Source organism: Otolemur garnettii, unplaced genomic scaffold (assembly GCF_000181295.1).
Source record: "Otolemur garnettii isolate 467f Iridium unplaced genomic scaffold, OtoGar3 scaffold00067, whole genome shotgun sequence".
In the NCBI taxonomy this organism is placed as follows: domain Eukaryota; kingdom Metazoa; phylum Chordata; class Mammalia; order Primates; family Galagidae; genus Otolemur; species Otolemur garnettii.
Window position 1 is genome coordinate 4,862,537 of NW_003852462.1, and position 27,497 is coordinate 4,890,033.

General features: G+C 54.4%; 1 protein-coding gene across 3 annotated transcripts in view; it reads left to right on the forward strand.

The window, feature by feature from the left end:
• The window catches only part of CAMTA1 (calmodulin binding transcription activator 1), a 796,995-nt gene that overhangs the window by 542,881 nt on the left and 226,617 nt on the right, over positions 1-27,497 (forward strand). For all 3 annotated transcript variants that reach the window (XM_023515181.1, XM_023515183.1, XM_023515182.1), the window contains one exon: positions 14,703-14,774. In XM_023515181.1, the coding sequence (XP_023370949.1) occupies positions 14,703-14,774 (72 nt within the window). The remainder of the gene's footprint in view (positions 1-14,702; positions 14,775-27,497) is intronic.

Below are 27,497 nucleotides of genomic sequence, written 5' to 3' on the forward strand. Positions count from 1 at the left end.
CAGGTCTGGGGACCCAGGTGGTTGTGTGCAGGTACCCAGCTGAGGCGAGGTCATTCATGGGGGTGGGGTTGGGGGCCAGATAGCCTACTGTGTAGGGGACCCAAAAGGCAGGCAGCTCCCACCCTTTGTAGACCCGAGCTCCACTGGCAGGACCTGTTTCATCTGGTTCCCCACTGAATCCCAGTGCCTTGACCGTGCCTGGCACATACATAATAGGTGCTCAGCAAATTCATGTGAGCTGCACAGTAGGCTCACAGATGGGGCTGCGTCTCCTCCAGGCTGCTGTCCCCCAGGAGTGTGTGTGTGCTGAAGCAGCTTCTCTAGGGCCTGGGCAGAGTGGGATCCATGTCCCTTGTCTGTGCCTGGGCCACATTTTCTTTTTGTTTCTTTTAATTGAGATCAAACTCACATGACATAAAATTAACCTTTAAGTAAACAGTTCAGTGGCATGAAGTACATTCAGTGTCGTGCACCCGTCGCCACCATCTAGTTCCAAAACCTTTCCACCACCCCCACTCATTAGCAGCCCCCCTCCTGTCTGTCCCTAGTAACCACCAAGTTGCACCCCAACTCTGTGGATCCACCTATTCTGGATAGTTTGTGTGTGAGGGATCATACGGTAGGCAACCTTGGTGTCTGGTTTGCATCCGCTTGTGTGATATTCTGAGGTTCATCTCTGTGGTTGCCTTTGCCAGCACTTGAACCTTTTAAGGATGAGTAATATACCACTGTGTGGATGGCCTGCATGATGTTTATCCATTCCTCATAAGGACACGTGTGTGTATGGACCCATGTGAGTCAGTTTCCAATTCTTTGGGGTACGTACCTGAGAGAGGAAGTTCTGGGTCACATGCTAATTCTGTGTCTAACTTTTTAAGGGATGGGCATTCTCTCTACAAAGTTCAAGTGAGGTTTTCGAATAGCCCTCTAGGTGACCAGCACTCCTGGGCTCCAGGGAAACAGATACAAAATAAGACCCTGTCCCTGCCTCCTGGGAGCTCCTGGTCTGCTCTGAGCCCCCATGAGACACCCAGCAGGCGGACATCTAGGAGAAACTTTGGTGTGTTCATGCGCCTGGCAGCCTGTGGTAGCAGCATCTTTTCTGAGCTGGCCCTGGTCCTTGAAGCACAAATCTCATCCATTGGCAGCCCAGGATCCCTGGACTGGGATATTGACAGAGGAAGCCGTCCTGGCAAGTATGTGGCTGAGTGAGCCATACAGAGGTGACTGTGGCCTTGGGCAGGTCCCCCTCTTATCTGCAGAGTCGGGGTGGGCCCTGACGGTTCCCAGGTGCCAGGTCTCTATGCTCCTGGGCCTCATATTAAGGAATCACTGGCCAGAAAAGAAGGTCCCAGGCCTTTCCACAGGGAAGGCTGCACTTTCATCATTTTATGTGCAGGTGACATATTTCTAGGCACTATATTAGGAACCTGGGCACTGAGGCAAACAGACCTGCCCCCTCGGGCTCAAGTCCTACAGGGTGGGTGGCCCTGCGGGGAAGCTCATGGTGGAGGCAGGTGGGTGGGCAGGCACAGAGGTGGCCTCAGGCAACCTTCTCTGCTCTCTGCAGAGCTGTGTCCCCCTTTCCATCAGCATGTTAGCAGGGCTCTTGAGTCCTGGGCAGCCGCTGCTCATTTTATTTTATTTTATTTTTTCTACTGCTCATTTTCAAACAGCCCTGGCTGCTTGAGGAAGGTGGGGAGAGAGGAAGGGTTGGAGGTCAGCTTGTTCAGGCGGTGTCCAGGCCATTGGCTGTGGCAGAGAGGACACTGTCATGATCTCGAGGTGGGCGGGCTGGAGACCTGGTGCCTGTGTCGGGGAAACCAAGGCTTCTGTGGGCTCATCGCCGAACATGTGCTCCCATTTCATCCAGCACCCTGCACAAATGAGGTCCCTCCACCTCCTGTCTATTATAGAGGACCCTGACATTCAGAGAGACCAAGTCTCTCCCCTGCAGTCAGTGCTGCCAAGATGTGTAGTTGATTCTCAAAACTCCGTCTGGCTCAATACCTGCTCACACCTCCACTGGGATCCTGACCCTCCTGCTAAGTCAGGACAGGTCGGGGGGGCTATCATCCATTCAACTCTTTCCTCCTGAGGTTCTTAGGCCTGAACAGCAGCACTGAGCAGAAGGCCTTGGCGGGCAGGTCTGGGAGGGTGCAGAGCTCCTGGGGACATTGCTTCTTCCTGCTCCTCTGCCTGCGAGGCCCAGGGTTCCTCCCATCCTGTGCTTCTCCTCCATCCAGGGCCACAGAGCCTTTGGAGCACAACCCTTCTTTCTGCTAACCCACGGAGACTGCTTTCAATAGCAGATATAGAAGTATTATTATTGGTGTTGTTACCATCATTATTGTTTGTGTTGTACACATGAGGAGATGGAGGCTCAGTAAGACTGAGAGATGCCGCTCAGGCTCATGTTCCTGTCATCACAGCCTTGCAGGGTCAGGTATACTTGGGCCCTGGCAGGCCCCCAGAGCAGACCCACCTGGATACCCACAGGTGTTTAAACACTTTAGTTCCCAGGACAAGACCCGCTGCAGGCCCCAAGTCTCTCTCTTGCAGGAGCCACTGTGTGGTGTGATTCTGTGTGCATTTCCGCCACTGGCTCCCAGATGGATGGCCTGACTCCGGGGATGCTCCCTTCCGAGAAGGCTCTGTGCGGCTGGGTCTCTCTGTTGTAGAGATGTTTTCATGAACTTGAGACAAAATCGGGAAAAGGCCGATTCCCTCTGTCCAGCCCATTAATTCTGCATGCTCAGGCCCGAATTAACCTTGGCAAGCCTTCGAGAGGAGAGAGTAATTCTAACCTTAAAAATCTGCTGATTAAAGCTGGTTTCAGGAATTCTACTCCACTTAATGTCCTGGCAGGCAGCCCAGCCCCACATTAATGTAGCAGAGGCTTGGCCTGGCACTTCCCCCCACTTTCCTAATAAACAAGCCCCCGCTGCCTGTTTTCAGTGAGAATTCCTTTCCGGATTCCCCAGGCAGCCTCATGCAGCTGCGTGGGTTGAAGTGAGCCATGGTGGCTACCTGGCCGGTGTCACAGTGCCTGGACAGGGCAGACTCTGGAGCTGAGCAGTCACCACAGCCAGGAGCTCTGGGCAGCCCCAGCCCCAATGCAACCCCTGGTTGATTTCCAGGCAGCACTTTGCCCTTGGCCACCCTGTACTCCTGAGTCTGTCTCTGCCCCCGGCAGGACAGGAGGAGGAGTGAGGAAAGGGGCAGCTCCCTGCAGATGTCCAGCAGGAAGGCTCCCAGTGCCAGAGAACAAAGCCCCAGACTCCTTAGGAGGCTCAGTGTCACCCTTGGTGTCCCTTAGGCTGAGATGCACAAAGCTCCATTAGCCTAACAGTTGCCATGGGACACACCAGGCTGGAAGCTACATGTGGGAGCCCATTTGCTGGGGGCCTGCCTGGTAAAGGGTGGAAGAGGAGCCTCCTGACCATGGCAGGGACAGAAGGAGGCAGGAGGAAGGCCGGCCATTGTCAGTATAAACCACCTTCGAGACCTGCTCCAGCCACTTGGCAGGGCTCCGAGAAACAGGTCTTAGCAACACACTTTGAAGGGAGAAAGGAAATTTCACCTTATGTATTATCGATGCCCAGTTTTTTGAGACAGAGTCTCAAGCTGTCACCCTGGGTAGAGAGCCGTGGAGTCCTAGCTCACAGCAACCTTCAACTCTTGGGCTCAAGCAATCTTCTTGCCTCAGTTTTCTATTTTTAGTAGAGATGGGGTCTATCCACCTGCCTCGGCCTCCCAGAGTGCTAGGATTACAGGTGTGAGCCACCACGCCCGGCCGATGCCCACCATTTTTAGGAAGTGCTTGAGAGGGAAACGGCACAGACAGCACAGGCACTGAAATAGACTCATAGAGCACGAACCCACAGGTGGGAGAAAACCAGACAGACGTGTGCGTGTGCACACTGAGGGGGCCTCCTGCTGGCGACAGGAGGGCAGGCCAAGCATGGGGGAGGAGAGAAGAGACAGAGTGTGTCCCTCATCAGGGCCCACGGGGGACCAGGTGTCAGGACAGATTTCTGAGACATGGACGACACAGCAGCAGGTCAGCTCTCAGCACGGGTCAAATGCCCAGGTTTCCAGGTCCCCACAAAGCTGTCTAGTGGGTCTGGGGAGGGCAGGGCCCCACGTGGACCTAGCTGAGATTCCCGAGAGGCAGGATAATTCACTGAGGGCGCCAGGTCCCTGGGCTTGACCCCAAGCAGAGAGAGCCGGAGCCAGTGGGAAGAGCCCACATGTAGCCAGAGCAGGAGAGTCAGGCCTGGCCGTGCCCCGGTGCACGCTCCTGGCCTCCTTGGACTTGAGATTCATGACTCAGATCACCTTCCTCTCTAAATCTAAATTTACCTTATTATCAATTTTTAGCTATTATTCTATTTTATGCCCACTATTTTATTAATCTCGGAACCCCCAAAAAACAATAAAGCTGAAGCTCCAGGGATTTTATTTATATCTTTAAACATGATTTTTATACCTTTTTATCTAAAAATTCATTTAATTTTCATTGCCCTCCTCACTCATGTCATCGTTAGGCCGACAGCTGGGTTATTTAGATGTGACTCTCCCATAGCCACTCCATGTCCCCTGGGAAGGCACCCAGGTGAGGGGAGGCAGGCGAGGCTGAGGTGCAGGTGCCACCAGTGGCCCCGGGACAGGACCCGCACCTCCTCCGACCCCTTTCTGGAGGGCTCCCCGCTCCCCTGGACTCTTGCCTCTGTTCAGCATTTCCTCTTTAGGTCCCCTTCCTGCCCTGGAAAGGGCCCATGCCATAAAAGGTGTATTCTAGAACTTTCTAGAGGTTAGGGGAGCCTCCAGCTTGAGAACTGGCAGAGTTTCTTGCAGCACCTCACCCAGACTGGGGGGGTCCCTCCTCTTTCTCCTGGTCCAGAACCCACCATCCTGCCTCCCTAGCTGAGTCCCCACCTGGGCGGTTTCCCTGGCCTGCCCAGGTGCACCCCCCCTCCTCTGAGCTCTTGCTGACATGGGTACCAGGAATCTCTGCTGTCTCCAGGGCCTGGGGGCCCACAGGCACTTTCTGCGGGGGTGGGGTGGGGCACACATGTGTCCCTGGCTTGCCCAGCACTGCCTCATTCTCCTGTCATTGTCCCTTGCACACTTTCTGACTGGGGGCAGAGTACAGATGGGGTGGCTATCAGCCTTGCAAAGTTTGCCAGTCCTCCGGGTTTCTACCTTTCCTTAAATTTCCTCTACCTTGGAGGACCCAACTGTCATAGCCAGACTGGGCTACCTGGTCCCATATGTCTCTCCAGAGTGTGCCCCAGGCCTTCTGCCCCAGAGAGATGGGGATGAACATCTGGAGGAATTGGAGGTCCAAATTCTAGCTCTGACATGATCCTGGGACCCCTGAGCCTCAGCTCCATGTCTATAAACAGATCCGTACTCCCTCTCCTTCAAGGGTGGTGGAGAGGACCCCAGCAGAGCCACCCTCCCTGTCCTCTTGGGTCCTTTGCACAAAGCACAAGCATTTACTGATGGTTAGAAAGACCCATTGAGCACAATGGAAGTGCAGGGCCATCAGCATGCCAGACTGAGGGGCAGCTACTTTCCTGGGGAGGCTGCTCACCCCTGCCCAGAGGAGCCCCCCATGAAAGTACAGTGCCCAAGGGCTGTATCCAAGGGGGCTTTAGTCCCATAGCGGCAGCCCGGGCTGGGCTGTGGCAGCATCTGCCTAGTAACCCAAAGACTTCAGAGATGGAGGGTCCAAGCCGGCCCCTTTGCTATCTGGTCTGGGTGCCCTGGCGTGGCAGGGCCACAGCTCAGCCTGCTTTGGGAGACACTTGCTGAGTATCTTAGGAGAGGGGCTGGGCTAGAGCGCTGCTCAATGGCGATCTAATATTCCAGATCTCTACTGTCACCCAGCCCCGGAGGCTGAATCACACTGCAATCTATTTAGCTCAAACTCATTTTCAAGCAATTCACTATTTAACAAGTTCTGAGGCCCTGTGCTTTTGCAGACAGCATGTGAATTGAATCATTTGGTCTAATCTTCGATTAATACAAACCAAATCCTTTAGTGAGCAGCCCGGGACCTTTCCTCTTTGTCTCTGATGAAGGTGGGCTCTGCAGAAGGCTGACTACCCGCTGGCAGTGGGGTCTGAGCCAGGCTCCAAGGAGGTGGTGCGCTGGCCAGGAAGAAACAAGGCCCAGTTTGAGTCCTTCGCCTATTCCTAGCTGTGTGACCTTGGACAAGCTGCTCAGCCTGTCTGGTCCCTGGTCTTCCCCAGGGAAACCCCCATGCAGGGCAGTCAAGCAGCAGGAAGGAGGCAGGAGGGGTCAGGCACCATCCTCGTGTGCCGCACACAGATCCTTGCAAGGCCTCCTAGTCTGTTGGGGCTTTCAGGGTGCCAGGGAGCAGTGGGGCTGCCTGTACCTGCTTCTGTGCCTTGTCACAGAGGAGTAACGAGCCCCTTGCTACCTGCTACATACAGTCAACCAGGCTGTGGCAGAAGAGAAGGAAGGTCAGGGAGGACGTAGGGAAGTGAGAGGTGGAGAGCCAGGAGGGAGAGGCCAGGCAGAGGTGCTGGGGACGGAGCCAGAGTTCCATCCTGAGCCTGCACTTGGCCTGCCGATTTCAGGAGTGACCCAGAGTCCTTCCTGGCAATCTGCTTCAATGTAGAGTCCAGACCAGCGGAGAAGGGCAGAGCCATAAAAATCACAGGGCCTTTGCTTCAAACACAAGGCCATCTGCCAACCGCCCGGCATGGGTCCCCTGGGGGAGATTCTGCCAAGCAGGCTGTGAGTCACGGGCTGGGCCCAGCTTCGTCCTGAGCACAGGATCTGGATGAGAAAGTAGGGGAGGGGCTGCCACCCCACCCAGGCCAGTGTCTCCGGTCAGCATTCCTGTTTTGTCCACCTGGCCTGGTCTTTTCCACCTGTTGTCTACCTGGCCAGCACAAATGTTATGTCTTCCCAGGTGACTTTGCTGACCTTCAGAATGACAAAGCGCCTCTTCCCTCCCCAGGCTGTGTGTGCCCCCTCTTGGGTCCTGCACTCAGCACTGGGGTGCTTGACCTAGTCCTGTGTGCTGGCTTAGACGCTGGGGGCATGGAGGGCCAGGCTCATGACAGGCCCAGGCAAACCCCAGGGAGAACCTGTTCACCAGAGCACTGGTTTTATTCTTCCTGGGGGATCTGAGCAAGGACCAGCACCCCCTCCCCACCCGGCTGCCTCTCACTACGCCTGCATCATTCCTCGGGGCAGGGTTAAACCCTTGTCTTCTGGGTGGGCTCTCCTTCCCTTCTCTGATCTTTTTCTTCTCTCACCTTTATACCCAGGACCCATTTTAAACACTATTTATCTTTGTCGTGTGTGTATTGGCTACAAGCGAGGGAGATAAACCAAGCTCTAAAAATCTGTGTTTGCTCCAATGGGTTTGCGGGAGACGGGCACCTCCTCAGTGGGAGAGGGGAGGCCGGTGGCCTGGCTTCCATGACAAGCCTAACCCAGCTCTCTGTGCTCCCTGTGGGTGGCCCGTCTCATGGGGCTGAGGCAGGACTGTGTGCTGAAGAGGTGGCAGAGGGAGCCCCATAAGGGAGGATTTTAGATGCAGATTTGCTGGTGAACAGCTGTGTCTGAGGACCCAGGCTATCATCCCTGCATCAGAGAAGGTTTTAGACAGGAGGGGCTGGGGAGGGCCATGAGCCTTTCTATCAGAGGCACAGAAGGCTCTGGGGCATCCTCACGGATTGATTAAGGCTGGCCAGGTAGAATGCCAGCTGTCAACCTTCAAACATTCCCGCTCCCCATGTCCTCTCCCCCTAAAACCCCAGCTCGCCACGTCCTTTCACAGTTGACTTCCTCAACTGTGGGCCCCAGCGCTCCCAAGCTCCAAGCATCTTGTCCAAACATCTCTGGATCCCAGAGATGTTCTCTAGAGTCAGAGTGTCCAGCAGAACTTTCTGTGCTAAGGGAGCATTCCGTGCTGTCCAGTATGGTAGCCACTGGCCACACGCAGCTGTCGAGCACTTGAAATGTGGCACGTATGACTGAGGAACTGAAGCTTCAATTTTATTTCATTTTACTTCGTTTAAATTTGAACTTGAAGAGTCACACGTGGCCAGTGGCCACCAAGTTGGAGAGCACAGCTCTAAAGAGATGTGTTGAACAGTGCCCAGGTTGGGTTTTCCAGCCGTCTATGAAGTCAGACCCTGGGCTGATGATTTCCTAGGATGGGAAGTCAACAGCAAGCCATTGGCTTAGGGGGTTCCCTGCCTCCTGGGGGCAGTGGGGCCCAGAAAACAGTATCCCCAGAAAAACCTCCTGGGAGGCCCAGGCTATAGGGGCATTTTGTTCTCTAAAGGGAAGAGGACCCAGGAAGCAAACGTCCCAAACATCTTTGCTCCCTGCCCTTGGCATCTGCGTTAGATCCACAGCCTGTGGTTTTCCGTGGTCCTGGACCTCCATGTTCTTTTCTTGCCCTGCTTAGACATCCACATTGTGTGGAAATCAAACGAGGGTTAGTGGGCACCTGCTACATGAAAACCATGGTGGGGAATTGTAAGAAGGACTATTCCATTAGTACTTTTCCCAGTCAAAGCGGTCAGAGATCACCAAGCTATGGCTGGTTGGCCATATCTGGCCCACCACCTGTTTTTGAACAGGCCATGAAGTAAGAATGGTTTTTACATTTTTTTTTAATAGTTGGAAAAAACATCTAAAGAAAAATAGTATTTATAACATGGGAAAATCACATAAAATTAAAGTATCTGGGTCCATGCTAAAGTTCTCTGGGGACGCAGCCATCATTACCTATGGCTGGAGGCTGCTTTTCCCCAGCAAGGGCAGAGATGAGTCATGAACACTGAGGCCCTTAGACTCCAAAGTTGAGCACCTCTGCTGTCTGGCCCTATGCCTGCCCCATGATAGGCATGAGAAGAGAATGATAATGGAGAGGTGAAAAGGAATGATAAGGATGGTGCATGTAATATCCTGGGGCAAAAGCCACCCCCACCCACCCTAGCCTCAGGCCACTGGCTCAGGAGGGCTCTTGGAGGGAGAGCAGAGCTGGACTCAGCTGAGGCAGGTCTTCAGGGCTGGGAGGGGCCGTCCTGGCCAGTGGTGCAGAATGAGGCCGAGCCTTAGGGTGGGGGCACGGGGTCTGCCTGGACCCAGGAGTCAGTGTGAATGGGGTACTGAGGGAATACATCATGGCCCAGGCACTGTGCCCTAAGCCTGCCCTGCTCAGGATGCCTTGGGTAGCTTGCTGGGTCCTCTCCTGGCTTTGCCTGCTGGGGCAGCAGAGGGTGGAAGGAAAGGGCTAGAAGGTATGTGTGCATCGGAGACAGAAAGAGACAGGGAGATACAGAAACAGAGCAGGACAGAGAGGGAGAGACAGAGAGAGAGGAAAGAGATGGGCAGGAGTGAGAGAGGGAGAGGCCGCATCAGAAGGGGGCATCAAGAGCTGGACTGGAAGGGACGTGCCGTCGTAGCCCAACCTCCCACCAATAAAGCGCTGAGCTCCCTTCCTCAGCCCTCTGAGGCCATCAGCCGAGCCTTGATGGGCTGTCTCTGGCCCAGGGCACCCTGCCCAGCAGCCCAGCCTGTGTGGATCTCTGCAGACGACATCCGGGGAGCTCTGCAGACGACACTCCCTTCGGGGACCCCACTTTGTGTGAAGCGTGTATTTTGAACTGAAGGAAGCTCTTGTTGGCTATAGGCTTCCCCTAGAATTTCATCTGTCTTTTTTTTTTTTTTTAAAGAAGCCCTATAGTGCCAAAAAGCAATTTTGAGCATTTACGAAAAAATTCTTCTTCGCTCAACTGCCATATTAAAGCAAAGCTGTCAGGCCTTAATTGCCCAAATATAACTAATTTGAAGGTTGCTTTCATCCGAGGGGTGAAATTCTCTTGAGTTTCTATAAATATCTATTTAGCCCTGGCACAGTGTCTCACGCCTATACTGCCAACACTCTGGATGGCTGAGGTGGGAGGATCCCTTGAGCTCCAGAGTTTGAGACTAACTTGGGCAAAGTATGACCCCATCTCTACAATAAATGAAAAAATTAGGCTTGGCGTCTGCAGCTCAGCGGCCAGGGTGCCAGCCACATACACCAGAGCTGGCAAGTTTGAATCCAGCCCACCCCTGCCAAACAATAATGAGAACTACAGACAAAAATTAGCTGGGCATTGTGATGGGTAGTCCCAGTTACTTGGGAGGCTGAGGCAAGAGAATCACTTAAGCCCAAGAGTTTGAGGTTGCTGTGAGCTATGATGCCATGACACTCTACCCAGGGCAACAGCTTTAGACTCTGTCTCAGAAAATAAAATAAATAAATAAATAAATTGGCTGGATGTCTTGGCAGGCACCTTGGCAGCTACCAGGGAGGCCGAGGCAGGAGGATCATCTGAGCCCAGGAGTTTGAGGCTGCAGTGAGTGAGGCTGATGCCATGGCACTCTAGCTGGGAGCTGGGATGACAGAGCAAGACCCTGTTTCAAAAGAAAAAAAATAATAATCAGGTTGCTTCCTCTTTTTCTTTCTTTGTTCTTTGTGCACGTATAAACAAGGAACCCCACAGCACACATTCTCACGCCCCCCACGACTGTACGCACAACTCACACAAACACACAAATTCATCCACAAGCCCTGAGATGTGGCTGTCCCTCCTCACCACAGCATGGCCCCGGATGGAAAGCTCCACCCAGAGATCCTCCCCGGGGACCCCAGAAGCCTGATCAGAAAGTGCCAGGAGTTTGTACAGCACAAATCATTACAGACAAACTTGATTGCTTTTTTGATTAGTGGGAATGGGAATGGATTTGATACACTGCCTCACGAAATATTGTGCAATTAATCCCCAATTGGCTTGGTAATGACATTGTCATACAAACTGGAATCTGGTGACAAGACTGCAAAGTGAGGATGGTGGTAGAGCAAGAGAGCCAGGGTTCAGGACAGGGCTGAGAGGAGAGGGCTATGGGGCCTGCAAGAGGCAGGCCAATCGCGGACACTGAGGAAGGGCAGGCTGCGCTGTGGGTTGGCAAGTTCTTACCCAGGCTGCTCTGTCCGCTAGAAAGACTGCATCACAGAAACCAGCCTGAGTGTGCAGCCCCTCCTGGGCCACTTGGCCTCCTCCTGGGCTTCAGACACTGTCCCTAAGCTGCTGCTGTCCAGACTTCTATTTGCAGCCCAACTAACCACCAGGTCTCTGCCGCTGCCTGTGCCCTGCACATCATCTCCTCACAGTCACCAAGTGGACCTCCCAAGTCAGCCTCCCCCTCCAGCCTGCTTACAGGAACCCACCCAGGGATCTTGTCCCAGTGATGGGACCACCACGTACCCACCTGCCCAGCCAGAAAGCTGGGTGTGATTGCATCTGGCAAACTTCTTTTCCCTCTGTGCTCACTGCCACTGCTGCCATCCCATCCCAGACATGCCTCCCGAACTCGCAGGACCACCTCCTCCCTACTGGGCCTCGTGCCCCAGTCCTCCTTGGCTCCCGTCCCTGGGTCATCCTGCTGCCACAGTGAGCTTCCAAAAATGCAAATGTGCTCATGACATCCCTGTGTTCCACTGTGCCAGGGTAAAGCCACCCTCCTTGCTGTGACCTTTTGTGATCTGACCCTGTTGAACTCCCCTGGGTACTTTACTTTCTAACCCAGCTACGTGTTCGTACAGACCTTCAAGCCTAGCCCGTTCTCTGCACCCCCCATCCTCTGCCCTGTGCCTTTCCTGCTACTGCAAATACCCTCTTCCCTGGGCCAAGCCTGCTCTGACTCCAGGTCCCACCTGCTGCGGTCACAATAACTGATGTGATTGCACATGGATCCAGGGACAGTCCCAAGCATCCCATCGCCATATCAGCTCTCATCCTTCACAGCCACCCTAAAGGAAAGTATTAGGATCATAACTATTTTATAGCCCAGAAGGGAAAGGGTCCTCTGAGCTCTAAGCTGTGCCTCCCGCCCCAAGCAGGATCCACCTCAGTGGCGACTCTAGCTCCTCCAGAGCCATCACTATGAGCCTCTTTCCCCACCAGGACAGCGACCAGCCATTGCACTCAAATCTGCTTTCCCTGAGACCAAAGATTGACTCTTTAGGCATCAACTGTAGGGCTGTCTTTCAGGACCATCTGCTGGTGTGTATTAGAAGTCCTCAGCTTTCATGGTGCCCAAGCAAAGGTTCAGCATTGTCTGCCAAGTCCTTTCTTGGACCAGGCTATGAAGACCTATGTCTTGGGGCTGCCAGGGTGGGAGAGCTGGGCCATCTTCATTCAAAACATCTAAGGCTCCCTGCCCTCAGAAGCCCCCAGTCAGGAAGTCAGGGAATTAACAACAGGCGTGACCCTGTGTACTAAGCAAGGCAGTGCGGGAAGGGGTGCGACGTCCTCGGGCTTCTTGTGTCCTTGGGGCTCTTTTGTAGCTTTTTCCTTTCCTCCCTCGGTGCCATTTGTCACTGTTTGCACGTGTCATGGGGTCTGCCTCCAGCCACACTGCCCTTCCCTCCCTCTTTCCTGAGATTGAGCTTCTCATCTGAGGGAGACCAGAGACAGGGGATCATCGCAGTGGTCAGAAGAATATCTAAAAATAGAGTGACGAGGTTCTGAGCGAGGTCCCCAGGGTTCCTCTGATTAAAATGCATGAGCCTTGATGTGGAAACAGCAATTTTTCTCTTTAACTCCCTTTTGCTTATCGGGTGGTTCTGGGCAGTTCCAGATAGGCTGGGTTGCCAGCAGGAGAGGTGCTGGGATGGTTCAGGGAGAATGTGCTTTCTCCCTCCTTGGTGCTGTCAGGGAAGGGATGGAGTAGGGCTTTGGTGAATTCTCTCTGACTCTCGAATGTGGGGTCCACGGCTGACAAGTTCTAAAGACAGGCGGTGGAGAAAATCAACCATGTTCTTCTGGAGTCCGAGAAAAGGCAGTGACAGAGACCAAGACAGGTGAAGGGGACAAGTGGCCAAAGGAAAGAGGACTAAGGAGAGGGAAAGAGCAGGGGGAGTCCTTTGATTTAAAGGGTGGGAGAGACATCTCTTGATGAATTCTGTCTCCCTCCATTCAGCTCACTGCTCCCTTGAGAGGCTGCAATCCGTGAGGAAGGCCGCTGACTCCGGCCACAGGTGGGCGCTTGTTCACAGCAGCCAAACGCTCACAGATAATGTCCGTGCCTGAGTCTCCTTTGGCAAGGAGGGAGTCATCAAAAAGCCAAAACAACAAAATCATAAAACATGGTGACTTGAAGACCAGAAAAGTCAAGAAAGAATATTGCCTTCTTAATAATAAATACATTTCGTGGGCAAGAATTGCAAGGGAATCGTTTAAATTAATTTCCGCTTTGTTTGTTTGGTTTATACAGGGCTTAAGTCCCAGCTGACAGCGATCTGTAAAAGTTCTAACATATTGAAATCTGATTTTCTTGCAGCCAGAATCCCATAGTCCAAAATGATTTCTCTTTCAACTCTGCTAATCAGACAGGCAGGGCTCAAACGGACTCCTCGTCAAACCAAATTGCACTTGGTCTTTGGGGGGGCGGGTGTAAATAATATCTGATGAAAGCTTTGCACGTGGAGCCTCTACCATTGCCCTCTGGAGAGTGGGCATCAGGATGTGGGCAGGGGGCTAAGAGAGGGGCGGAGGCCTTTTCCCTGTTGCATCCCTCGTGACTCTGCAGACCCTCGGCCCCTCTCTGCCCCAGCCCTCGGGAGCCTGTGCTGCTCCAGGCTGCTGGAAAGGAGATCATTCCTGTCTGGAATTGGAGGCTCCAAAAGGAGAGGCTTTGGCCCTGGCTTTATTGTGGGCCCCATCACCGGGTGCCCAGAGTCCTCTCTCCACACGAGGCTGGGCCTATCCCTCACCCTCGGGCCCTCCAGTGGGACTGCAAGAGGGATCTGACCAATGGTTCTGCGCAGACCCCTTCCTCCCTCTCACCTGGGCAGAGCTCAGTGTGCCCCAGAAGCAAAGCTGTGTGGGTATCCCCATAACCATGCAGGTCCTGATGTCCCCACCCACCATCCTGACAGTTGGGTCTCCCCCTACCTTATTCCCCAGCCCAGTTCTGGCTCTTTTCCAAAACCAAATCTGTCTGCAAAAGATGCAGGCTTATACTTAAATATATACACAAACTGTCATTCACCATGAAAGATCAGGAATGTGCAAAAGGGGTCTCTACGGCTCTGGAGGGCAATCCTAAGAATCCCCCTACCCCATCCTGAGACCCCACTCTGTGCCCCCAGCTTTGGGCTCACGTCAGCCAGGGTTGCCCAGCTTAGCCTGGTGCCTCCCTCCCTGGCCAGGAAAGGTCTGGAGCGTGTGTGTGTGTTTGGTGTGTTTTAATCAATCTGTACCCTTCAGTCCTTCCCTGTACACACGGGGTCTTGACCTAGGTTCCAGGAATGAACCACAGAGTCACTGCCAGCCCCTAAAATTATAGGTAAATTGTATATGTACATGCATGTCCCTAGTCCTTGGCTGTCTCGGACTCTCGATGCCTCTACGGTCCCTGGAAGCATAAGGCCCCTGCTGCCCATCTGAGTTTGCCCTCCGGCTGGTATGACCCGACAGTGCTTCTTAGGGGCTATCCCAGAACCTTGGTCTTGGAGCTGGGGCAGACACAGAGGCGCCCATGGGCTCCCGGGCCGCTGGCAGAGGCTGTGGCCCCTTCTTGCCCCTTCTCTGTCGCGCCGTCTTCCTTCCCTCTTTCCAACTGAATTCTCGTTTTTCCTCTCTCCCTAGTGCTTGTACGGCTGCTATGTCCATTCCTCCATCATCCCCACCTTCCACCGGAGGTGCTACTGGCTCCTTCAGGTAGGTGGCTGGGACTGGATCCTTCTTCCGTCACTGGTGCTCGGGGAAGGGTGTGCGGAGGGCACTGAGGGGCAGAGGGTCCTGCGCGGCTTCAGGTTAGGCTTAGGCGAGCTTCCTAGAGAGACTTCAGCTCTGTGGTGCTGAGCCCAGCGTGGTGGCTGGTCCGGTGTTGTCAGGTGTCAGGAAGGGGAGACGCCTGGTGGCAGGGGTGGCCCTTGCCCACCTGATGAGAGAGAAACCTAGGTGCTTCAAGCTTCCAAGGTACCTCAGTTTCCTTTTGGTAGGACGAGAAAGACAACTTAGCCTCCTGCCTCTGACAGTGAAATGCCTGTAGGCTGAAAGCAACCAATGCATTGTCTCTTCTGGGTTAGTCACAGGGCGAGTGAAGGAGACGCTCTGGGGCATGCCAGGTATGGTGGGATTGTCAGTAGTGGCCGCTGGAGGTGGAGGAGCCGGGGCTCTAGGGCAAGAAGCTCCGTGATCAGTGTGTGACATCTGCAGCACAGGGGCTGGAGCAATTGGTGGTGGGAGTGCTGGCCATTCCTACAGAAGGGTGGCCTGGCGCCCTGATCTCTGTACGTGGTGTCTGTGACACAGTAGTGCTGAGTGCTGAGCCACAGGTGGGTCTGTGCAGAGCCCCCCCTCCAGCCTCTGGTCAACTGGGGGTCGCCTGCCGTTTGGGAGGGGACGTCTAAGGGATCTAGCGGAGATTCAGGCTGGACCTGGGTCATGTTCAATGCTCTGATGAGCAGTTTCTCTTTGTAGGGCCTGTCTCCTGTGGACTTGGCACCATCACCCAAGTTCTCCCTACTGCCCTTCCCATCGTGGTGCTACACGTTAGCAAACTCCAGGGTCTGGGTTGTTTGAGGGTCCCCTGACATAGAGGGGGTGTGGCTGGAGGGGCCTGGCAGATGGGGACTCAAGCCCCCAACTGCATGGCACGTGTTCAGGTTGAGAACAGTTGTGTGTGTCACACAGCACAGAGAGGCCGCTGGCCCCAGGGAAGCTGGCCTGGCTGGTGTCCACAGGGCCCAGAGCCGCCTCAGGGTGGAAGCCAAGACTCAGCCTAGACAAGGCTCCACCCAGCCGTGGCCCCCAAACACTTTCCGTTCTCCCTCAGCTTCCAGAAATAGTTGGCTGTGGTTTAGCGAGTTCATTAGAGAATGACGCGGAGGCCGTCCCGGGACGCGCTCATCGGCAGAGACACTGCCTCCTGGCACCTTGCCTTGCTGTCAGCCCCGCTCCCTGTCTCTCCCGTGGAGGTTGATGGCAGCACCTGGATTTCTAAGTGCTCAGACCTGTGTCCTTGTGATGACGGGGAGGTTTGTCATGGTCATGGGATGGTATTTTCCGTGTCTTGCTAATAGGAACTGAGCCATAGGCATTTGACCGTTTGGCAGAGGACTTTCTCTTCTACCTGGTATGGGAGTGGAGGGTGGGGCTCAGCCCTCAGAGCCTGTCCCTGCCTCCCCAGCATCAAATACTGGCTTCTGGGGAAGCACCATGTTCCCTAAGCAGCCCGCAGCCCTGTAAAGTCCCCTCTGAGCCTTCAACCCCCAGGACCTGATTTTGGCTCTTTTTCTTTTTGGTTTTCATGGCTCCTGGTCAGAACACCTCTTTGGGGCTCTCTCCCCCAGACCCAGCTATCACCCTCCTGCTGGGCAGCACCCAGGAGCTGGCATCCTGCCTGCCCTCCAGCCCCCTCCCAGCAGCCCTGCCACCTACTCCCAGGCCCCTCTTAGATCTATGCAGATGCTCCTGCCTGGTTTCCCAGGCCAGGAGAGAAGGAGAAGGGTCCTCCTCCTGTGCCACAGCCCTGCCTCTCTCTTGCCCCCTTTCCTGGCCTCTGCATATGTCTGGTTTGTTACCTCCCAGTGGGCAGGAAATGGGAATGTCCTCAAAAGGCTGTATCCCTGGCTTCTTCCTGGCTGGACTGGGCCTCTCAACTTTCTCTGCTCAGGTCAAGGGCGCTGTCCCTCCCTCCCCACTCTCTGTGCCCTCCAGCCTCATTCTCTTTTCTGTGATCAGATAACAAAGAAGGGACACACACAGGGTGGGGATCTCCTGCTCCCCCGTCTGTGCTGGGTGGACAACAAGAGGCTATGGAGCGAAGGCCAAAGCCCAAGTGTGGCGTGTGTCCTGCTCTGAGCCAGGGATGATGCATGCTGCCTGTGCCATGCCAGGCGATTTGCTTTGGTGCTGATTACAAAACCAGCATGGTGATGGGGCGGCCTGCTTAATTTCTTGGATATTAAATGGGGAGGAAGGTGTAAGATACTGGTTCAGATGGAAATGGCCCAAATTTGTCTCCAACACAAATTACCAAGAAAAAGGTTTATAGGAGTGGAGGTGTCCGGGCAGTGCCCACCGTGGGAGTTGAGAAAGAAAGCCAGGCCAGTGGCCAGCCAGTCCCCTGAGCAAGGCAAGGCCCTGTGGGAAAGGGATGATGGGCTGGCCACACCCACTAGCCCATGGCAGGGGGGGCTTTCCAGAAAGGAAGGGGGCTTGGAGGAAGGAGGCGGAAGGGAGGGAAGGAGAGCTTCTCCAGGAGCCAGACTGCCACAAATGCAGTCTGCCCTCTGAGGTCCCCCAGCTGATGTCACCTCCAGGCCACACAGCACAGTGGGGACTTCTACCCACAGAGGCCTGGGTTTTCCTCTCCAGCCAGCCAGTCAGCTCCCTGAGGGAGGGACCCGGCGTAGAGCCACAGCTGTGACAGGGCAGGAGACGGCGTCAGGGAGCACCATGGCTCTGCAGGGCAGCTGGCCTGTCCATTCCAGGACAGAGCGAGCCACACAGACCTGCAGCCAGGAGCACAGGGTCGGTGTCAAGACTCAGGAAGGAGGATGCCAGCTGATGTGGCACTCAGAGCCCTGAGGTGCCTGCTTTTGGGGAGGGTACTGCCTGGTGGCTGCCACTTAGTCTCTCTTCACTGCTGACAAACATCCAATCAGGATGTGACCCATGAGGAGAACAAGAAGCCCCAGAAATGTAGGCTCCTGAACCCAGGTAGCCCTGACTGGTGAGCACCATGTGGGGCTGCCTGACAGTTGACCAGTGCCAGAGAGTAGGCTACTCCTGCTCAGGCAACATCTCAGGCCTCAGGCTGCCCTGGGGCCAGATGACCCAAGGGCAGTGTCTCTAGGGCTGGACAAGGCTGGAGGCCCCAGACCCCTGTGACCTGGACAAGGCCATCTCTGCTGATGGCATGCACACCACCTCTGCTCATGTTGTTGTCATCACTGGCCCTTCTGTGGCACAGCTAGAAGGGCCCTCGGGCTCCGCTCACCCCACTATCACATTTTCTAGAAGGATCACTGAGACTCAGAGAGAGCAGGGCTTCCCAGTGGTCAGTGGAGGAGCAGGTGGGGATCCTGACTCCTGCGGCCTCTGCTCCTGCTGCCTGACGTGGTTGTCACAGCAGCCACTGGGCCCTGAGCCTTGCTGGGTGGAGAGGCGAGCCGTGGCAAGCCAGACAGCCAGTCATCCCTCCTGTTGGGGTCTCCTGATGGTGGCGGGGAGTGGGCAGGCAGCAGAAGCTCTGGGCTCCCGCCCTCCTCTGTGCCCCTTCTCCAGGCTGCCACCTTCCATCCCTTTCCAGGTTCTCCCCTCCCGGATTGACCCCCTTTCAGGCCACACTTCCCCATAGATCCGTATGGCTGTTTGGAAACCATTTCTGTTTCTAATGAGTGTTTTTGGCCTGTCCTCTAAACCGCTTAATGAATGTTTTCCATGCTGCAGTGAAGTAGGGGGTGTGTCCCGTGTGTCTGTCATTGCCGTCCTCAGGGCTGTTTGGCTGCCAAGGCCTGCATGCTGGGGGCAGAGGCCACTGGGGTTCATTCCTGGCCCATCTTGGGGGTTGTGCAGTGACCTGTGGAAAAACAGAGTGCCTGGGGCTCTGGGGGAAACCCCAGGACAGGGTAGGGTGAGGAGGGGGCTCTGATGGAGCTCACAGGCCTAGGAGCTGAGTGACCAGGCAGGACACAGACTCAGAATCTGAGGAGCTTATCCTAGATCTCCCCGACTACCCTGAACACCATAGCCAACCACCTCCAGGTGTTGACTCCTGATCAGCTGGGAGGCCCCACCATGTGCTCCCATTTCACCAGGGAAAGACTGAGGCTCTGAGAATTCCCACAGTCCCTAGCCAATGGGGTCAGAACCAGGGGTGACTCTGAGGTCACCCATCACTGCCTTCGACTACCTGCCATAGGCTTTGTTTGAGAAGCAAAGAGGCCGTACACCTTGTCCCAGGTCACAGAAGCTGGACAGCTGCTGGGCTGTTAGCCTGGACACTCTGCTTCCTCCTTGTCTGGTCCTGGATCACATAGAAATGGGGTCCCAGAATAAGACACAACCCACCATGAGGAGCCCCCAAGTCCCAGAGCAGTGGGCATTTTGTCCTCAGTGTGGTCAGCTTCTCGGCCACCCTCATCCTGGAGACAGCATTTCCTGAGGCAGTTCTCAGGGACAGGAGGGGGAAGACAAGGACACAGGGAGACTCTGGCCACCCTGGGGAGGCGCCCTGGTTTCCTCCTGCCCCAAGCCGGCCACAGACACGAAGCAGTCTGGCGCCCGTCTGCCCTCCAGCGGGAGCTGCAGAGTTATCTAGAACATGGGCTTCTCCAGCTGGAGCAAATCCTGTTGGCATCACCGGCTGTGCGCCTGGATTTCACAGCAGGAGGGGGCAAGCTGACCTCACCAGGCTGCCTCAGGACGTGGGCTTTCTCAGGCAGGGCCTCCATAAAGCCATCTCTCCTCCTGGTTCCGGAGACCTCAGCACAAACTGCCATTTCCACTTCTGCACCTGACACAGACTGCACAGGCCTTGCCCCTGGCATGTTGGGGGTGGGGGGGAGTTTCCTTCTTGCTGCGGCACTCATGGTGGCCACTGGGGCCTTGGCTCTGAAGAATCCTTTCAGAGGGACAGCCTTTCAGGTCTGCAAGGCACCCGGGTCATCTCTGCTGGCCATGACCCTCATGGCCCAGTCCAAGAGCCTGTGGCATCTGGCAGTGGGTCTGAGGTATGCCTAGAACCATGCCAATGGGGCTTTAGTCCCTGTCCCTCTCCACTGACACCAGAACCTGTCTGCGTGACATGAGAGTCTCTCTGGGCCGACTGCATCTGGTTCCCCAGAAGGGTCCTCAGAACTCATCGCTCCGCAGAGCACCAAAGCAGGCATACATCTGTGTCAGGTGGATGTGTCCTGTGGGGGTCCCTGGGCACCAGGTCCTGCACCCTTCTGAGGCCACCCACCTTGAGCACTGTGTGGGCAGGTGCACACCACTGTTTGGGTTGGTGTTTAGACTCTGAAAATAGTCGGGAGGATCACCCAAAGAAGCACTTGTGCCCCTGTGACTCTGGGCATTCTGGCTGATTTCTCTGAGTCCCGGTTTCCTCATCAATACAGTGGGGATGACAGCATTGCCTGCAAGGGCTACTGTAGGAATTAAATACAAATGACTACACGTGCCTTTAAAATGTAACCCGATTCGTGGCACATGGCTGGCACTCCATAAATGACAGCTCTATGCTGTCAGCCAGGTGGACCTGTCAGCTGATATCCTGACGCTCAGGGAAAGCTTTGGTGGCACCCCCCCAGCCTCCCATGTCCCCTTCATCTCCCACAGTAAGGCTGAGATAGGCCAAGCCAATCCCCCAGGACATGAGCCGGCTGGGCCCTGGTGGCCCAGGCAGCCTCTCTTCTCTGACACCATCTTCCTTGGAGTCCTGTTCGCAGGGAGTAGAGGAACACACCACAGTGGCACCATCCTTTCAGTAAATGTCCTCAGTCCCCAAACAGACTTGACATCTGTTTGCAGAATGATCAACAATCCTGCAACCCAACTGCCTCCCCCAGCAACGCCCCCACCCCTCTGGACGCCGGTCCCACCTGGGACCAGCCTCAGGAAGGGTCGCCGTGGTGCTCAGCTGGGCCAAGGAAAGCCAAGCAAGGCAGCCAGAGAGCAGGTCCATGCTCGCCCCTCGGCCTGCTGCGTGGTCCTGGTGGTGGGGACACCTCCACTCCGGCTGAGCTCCCTGAGATGCATAAAATAGCTTAACAAAATGTCTTTTCTTTCTTGTCCTTCCTTTTTAAATCTTTTTTAAAAATGGAGAATATTATAGCTTCATAAAATACACCTAGGCTTTCTGCTCAGTTACCGTCTTTATATTTTGTCAGGGTGAAGTAGAAGGGGCTGGGAAGTGAGGCATTAAGGAGCCGCTGTGCACGTGGCCTTCAGCCGCACCAGACATTACCGTGGCTGTGAGGTTCCACGGCTTGCCACGGAGGGAGGCTTTGTGCAGTGGTTAGAGCAACAGGAGATGCTGGTGTTGCCAGCTCCCTACCCCCAGAGGGCATCTGGACCCATGCAGTTCAAAGAGAGCAGCCAAGTTGTTGTCCAAGGTGTCACTGACCCCCTACCTACAGGGGGGAAGGTGCCCCAGGTCTGCCAGATCCTCTGGGACTGTCCTGCTGTCCTGCAGACATGGCATCATGAAAGCCAAGCATCAGTCCAGCCCTGGTATCTTTGGTCTTATGAACACTGTGTGTCACCCTTGGCTACAAAGAGTGGAGGACATAGGTGGGTAGGAACAGAGGCCCTCCCTGCTTACCACTGCATGTGGTGGCCACTGAGTGTGGTCAGGAGTTCATGTTTTGGTTCCCACAGCTGCCCTGGGAGGGAATCAGGCCTGGGATGAAAACACCCCAGTATTTCATGGATGAAGAAATCAAGAATCAGGGAAGATTGGAACCCCAAAATACACAGGGAAAGAGCACCTGGTTCAGGCCCTTTAAACAGGCATGGTCCCTGACCTTGACAGCTCACAGGCCACCAGGGTCAGATCCAAGGGACATGCATGGGGGTGCACAGAGAGAAGTGCTCACAGACCCTGAGTGTGTTGACCTCAGAGGGACCGGGTCCCAGTGCCAACAAGGGCGAGAAAGAGTTCCATGGTCCCTGGCCACAAAGCCAGAGTTCTCCCTCCCCTGTCTGTGTGCATTGCTGTGAGGTTGGGGTCTGATGCCAGGCCTCTTTTCCTACATTTTGGTTGTCACCTCCAGGCTGACTGTGAGCGCTCTCCAGAGCATGTAGTCCTTGGTAGGGGGTGCTGAGCCAGCCCACTCCACTCCAAGTGGTGGCTCAACTCAGCAGCACAAGGATAGGGGTGGGTAGGCCTGGAGCATTTGGGGAAAAACCCTGCGTGGATAGCAGGTAAAGATCCTGGGGCATCGAAGCCATTTCTAACCCCAGCCTAGCAAGTGGCACCTATAGCCAGTGAACATGACGAATCCAGAGGAGATACAGATGGGTTGGATGGTCAGGGGAGGCTTCCTGGAGGATGAGGTGAGCCAAAAGTTGTAGGATGGAAGAAATAGGGAGGGGCTGTTCTGTGACCTCCTGACATGAAGCAGCCATGGGCTGGGAGCCCAGTGGTTAGTGGGGCTCACAGGCTGTGGCGGGGGAGGGAGAGGGAAGAAGGAGGGTTCCCAGCTGCCATGGGCTCCAGTTTCATACACCTGCACAGGGCTGCCCGGAAGAAGCTCCAGAGCCAACCAGGTGATCTGGAGGGGAAATGAGAGGGGCCAGGTATTCTCCAGTCTCTGTTTTGGGCTCAGAAGAGGGCAGGAGAGGCAGGGCCAGGCCAGAGCAGAGGTTGCAGGTTCCTGGGGCTCATGGTAACAATGGCCGCCGCCATCAGCACCACTATCATCCGTAACAGCTATAATCATTGCTGGCCGTGGGTTTGCGAGCGCTGGTTGCTGCATGCCCTCTGGCTGCCCTGAGACCTGTATTTGTAATTGTCGCTGTGTAGAAATGAGGTTGGGAGCTCTTGGGGCCTGTGCCTTAGGTCAGCCCTCAGCAGGCCTGCCCAGGGAGGAGGGATCTGACCAAGACTGAGACACCACCCCTCACTCTGGGAGCTCACTGTCCAGCAGGAAGGACTAAGGAGAAGGCAGGGCTGTGGGGGCGGGGCCGCCTCCAAGTAGACAAGCCCCCCATTCCTGCAGGAGAGACCACCAGACGCATGACGCGTGACATGGAGGAAGCCTCAGTTTAGAAGGTTATGGGCAGGGATGATGAAACCCAGGCCCGGTCCCGTTAGCCATCTGGAGGCTTTTCCTCCAGTGAATGGCAGAGCCCCTTGCAGCTGGGGAGGGTGGTTCGGGAAGAGGAGTGGGGGAGGCTGTATCAGGCCAATGACGCTCAGCTGCCTGTGCTTCCGGGTTTATTCCGGCTAGCAGCTTCCACATCTTTCTCCATTCAATGTTCCTTGAATAACGTGATGAGGAGATAAGGTAGACACTAGGAATTTACGGCGCTATGCAAAAAATTGCTCAATTCCATTAAGATTTCAGGACCCTTGCCAAGGCTGCACGGCAGAGCGGGTAGTATTTCCTTCGCAGACATCTTTGCCTGATTGCAATTTACGATGCCAAGGCCACTGCTGTACCTACCTAAAGCCTCCAGAAAATATGTCAGTCCCCAAAACAGCCATTATGCGCTCAGAGGAAAGTCACTGGGCATATTCCAGAAGACTCCCTCATTCTGATCCCTTACTTCATCTCTCCTCCATAAAATAGGGCACGGGGGACATCCAGTTGTTGTTTTCACAGGGTCCCATTGCAGGGGGACGTCAGGGGGTCTCCTGTGCTGAGGCCCAGCTGCTCGACCTCACCTTGCAGGCTGCAGTGGGGCTGAAAGCACAGAAGACTCCCTCGGTTTCCCCAGCAAGGGGACCCTCTGAAAACACCAACTGCCAGAGCCCTCTGGGAAGTGGGATGCTCTGCTCCCACCTGTGCGAACAGGTGAGACCCCCATGTCAGGAAAGTCTTCCTCCTGGTGACCCCACCAGGACCCCTGGTTTAAATTCAACTGCACCTTTATCAGCCATGTGACACAGATTGTGAATCAACCACTTTGAATCTTATTTCCTTTTTTCCTATATTAAAACAAAACACCTCCCTCCTGAGGTTGTTGGGGGGATAAATTGAACTAAGACACACAAGTTCACAGTGTCATGCTTGGCACACGGCCACCCCTAGGAAGGAGTGGCTGTTGTCACCATGCTGTTATCTGGTGGCTTTCACTCTAGAGGATTGGGCAGGTGGGTGTGGCAGTGTGGGGGGCGCCTGAGAAGGTCCCGTGTGGCTCACCTTTCAAATGGCAGGATGCTACGTCTCTCCCACGCAACTCTTATTAGACACCCCATTTCCTACTTTCTTCCATGGTCTTAGGCAGGAATTTGGCATTTGGTTAAATGAGATGGAAGCTCTGAGTTCTGACCATTTGTCCCAGCATGCTGCTACCCCAAGGCCCCTCTGCATCCTGCCTTGCTGTGACAGGGACCACAATCTATCCTGACTGGTCCTGCTGACTCTCCTCTGTCCCTAGCCCTTGGGGGACTCAACTGGGAGACAGAGGAAGGATGAAGCTGCCAGAGCTGCAGTTCCTTAGAGATGGAAATTATTAATTAGTCTTATTATCCAGAACTTGTCAGTCTCTTAATCCTTCTGTCTGCAGAGGGGTTTATGCCTCCACAGCGTGTGTTGTCAGCTTGGCTAAGCAATTGCTTTTAATATAAAGGCAGAACAATGGGCGATACAGTTTGGTTACTATCTTTATTTATCAAGCCAAACGATTCCTGCTCCCTCCACAGAACATCCTTCAAAGATGAGGGGATTCAAAAGCTGCTTAATTTCCCTTCTAGATGGCTTATAATATGGGGCCTTTGTTTAATTATCCTTTTCATGTAATCTTCAGCTGACATTCTGTCCTTAATATCCTAATCGTCTTTGGAGCAAAGGGGAAACTTTGGTTTCCAAAGCAAAAGACAAAAGTTTGCCTCAAGGAAACACTTTTTGTGTTGCCTCTGAAGAAACTCAAAGGACTGAGAATGAAATTCTGATGTAGTTCAATAGAGTGAAATGGAATAATGGAGCCTTGGGTGACACGTTTCACGTGTGGACCTTGTCCAGCTTGTTCGGGCCTCCAGCTGAGTTCAGCTGGTAATATTGTTTTACACTGGCATGTTATAGACTCTGGTTCAACAAGGAGATTCCACGATGTGGTGTTATCACTGCGTTTAGCACCATTAAAATTGTGTTTACTCTCAGAGTGCAGGTGTGCTCATGTGAGGCGCACACCATGCCCGCCAGACTCAGGGCAAGTGGTTTTAGCTAAACAGGTATACACAGGTACACACAGGTGTACCCAGGTGTACACAGGTACACACAGGTGCACCCAGGTATACACAGGTATGCACAGGTACACACGGCTGTACATAGGTACGCACAGGTGCACACGGCTATACACAAACATGGTGTTTCTTCATGTACCCCCCCCCCCCGTTCTCCTGCTTTCTTCCTGGAGGCAGGATCTGGGATCCCCAAGGCGACTTCTTACTGTTCCTACCAACACCCCCCAAATGTTCAGGACCTCCTGGGGGGCTTTCTGCTTTCCTTTTGCAGGGTCCTTCTTGGTGATGGGGGGTATTGGCAAGGCTGTCCCTCTCTCTCCACATGCCTGGGAGCAGGCAGTCCTGAGCTCAGCTGTACCCTCCTCTGGCCTCCTTAGCTTGTCGTAAGGGATCTGCTGGTGCTGGGCACCCTCTGCTCAGTGCCACGCAGCAGGTGCCCCAAGCAGAAGCACCTCCCACCATCTGCAGCCTCCTGCCTGTGTCTTCCTTTGCTGTTCCTTCAATTCAGTCCTCTCCTGACCTCGTTCTCATCTGCCATCATTAGGTCACCATGGCAGTGGCAGCCATGGACACCTGCCTTGGTTTCAGCTTCCCTCCAGTCCAGGGTTCACCCCCACTGGCCTCGCTGGCTTCCCCTGTTCCTCCCCTGACCTTTGGCTTTCCTTCCCCTCTGGGCCTGGAGTTCACCTTATTCTCAGGAAGTTCCCCAATGACCTCCGCCTTCCTAAACCTCTGGAGACGTGTACCCCGCCCTGCAGCTCCCTGGGCACTCCTCAGCTACGCCAGCTTCTTCCCGTTCCTCAGTGTGCCCAGCCCTGTCCTGCTGTAGGGCCTCTGCCCCGTGTTCCTCCTGCTGCCTGGAAGCCTCCAGGACCTGTGCTTGATGCCAAGACGCAGGGCTCAGTCCTCATCGGAGCCCCCCAACACCCCATCTACAGTTCCCTCACTCTCTGGAGAGCCACTCTGACCCCCCTTCCCACTTGACGACAAGACGTTTAAGATATGCAGAAAATTTGAGAGAGTTTTACCAGCAGCTGCTTTCCACCAGGTTCTACCGCTAGCCTTTCAGTATATCGTTCTGCTGCTTCTGTGTTGCCTACGCAGCCAGCTGTCTTATTTCTTTCTCCTGCACGTCAGAGTAAGTGGCCGGCACACGCACTGCTCCCCAAAGTTTTTCAGCACACAAACATCTAACCTCACCAGAGCTCAGTATTTATGTATGGGTCCTCTTTTGCTTTTGAGGTTTAGTTTATCCAGCAGTGATATGATTGAATGCACAAATGTTAAGCTCTGATTCATTGCAATCAATCCACACAAATTGATGAATTTTAATTGAAGCCCACATCGAAATTTAGAATATTACCCTCACCCCCTAAAGTTCCCACTTACTCCTTTCCCGACATTCCCTACCTCTACCTCCCAGAGGTCATCACTATTTTGATTTTTCCACTATTAGTTAATGTCTCTTGTTCTAGAATTTCGTCTAAATGGAATTGTATGGTGTCGGTACTGGGACGGGATCTCTCTTCCCTCAATGTGGTGTTTAGCCACTTCTTATGTTATTGCAACACTGCAGTGACATTCCTGCATCCTCTGCCCCCTGGCTCCACCCCCAACCCCATCCTTTAAAAGTTAGTTCTGGGCAGCGCCCATAGCTCAGTGGATAGGGCACTGGCCACATACACTGAGGCTGACGGGTTCCAACTTGGCCCAGGCCAGCTAAACAACAATGACAACTGCAACAACAACAACAACAAAAATACCAGGATATTGTGGCAGGCACCTGTAGTACCAGCTACTTGGGAGGAGAATCACTTAAGCCCAAGAGTTTGAGGTTGCTGTGGGCTGTAATGCCACAGCCCTCTACCCAGGGCAACAGCTTGAGACTCTGTCTCAAAAGAAAAAAAAAAAAAGACTGTTAGAAGTTAGCTCTGTAAGGGTGGGGACATCATGTGTGTGTTCAGGGCCTTTCACCTAGGTCTGTGTTGTTGGACAGGTGCGAATGGTGTCCACCCCATTCTGTGGGCTGGGCAGGGTCACTACCGCCGGGGCTTCCTCCCAGGCCCTGGCTGTGCCCACGAGCACACGACTCAGAACTTGGTAAAGACATCAGTGTGGATGAGCTCCCTCCTCCTTCCATCCCTCCTAAGCGGGAAAAAGTTTGCTCTTTAGAGATGCAGTTTAAACTGGCCTTAGCCTGGGCAGAACTAAGGCATCAGAGCATATGGAAAGCCCAGAAAGGGTTACCCTGGGGACATGAGGCAGGAGAATTTCTGTGAGTTTAGCTTGGAGGACTGAGAAGGAAGCCCACACAGAAATGTTTGTTGATCCTGAATTGCTAAAAGATTTCTTAATTTGGAGGCCAAGTTCTCAGAGAAACACTGTCAGTTCCACAGAAATGAGCTCCCGGGGTCCCACTGTGCCCTCTCTGTGCTCTCTGCTGGGGATGGGGTGCTACCAGGGCTCAGGTCCCTGGCACAGGTGCACCAGGAGCCCCCTGGGGTACTGTGAACTGGGAA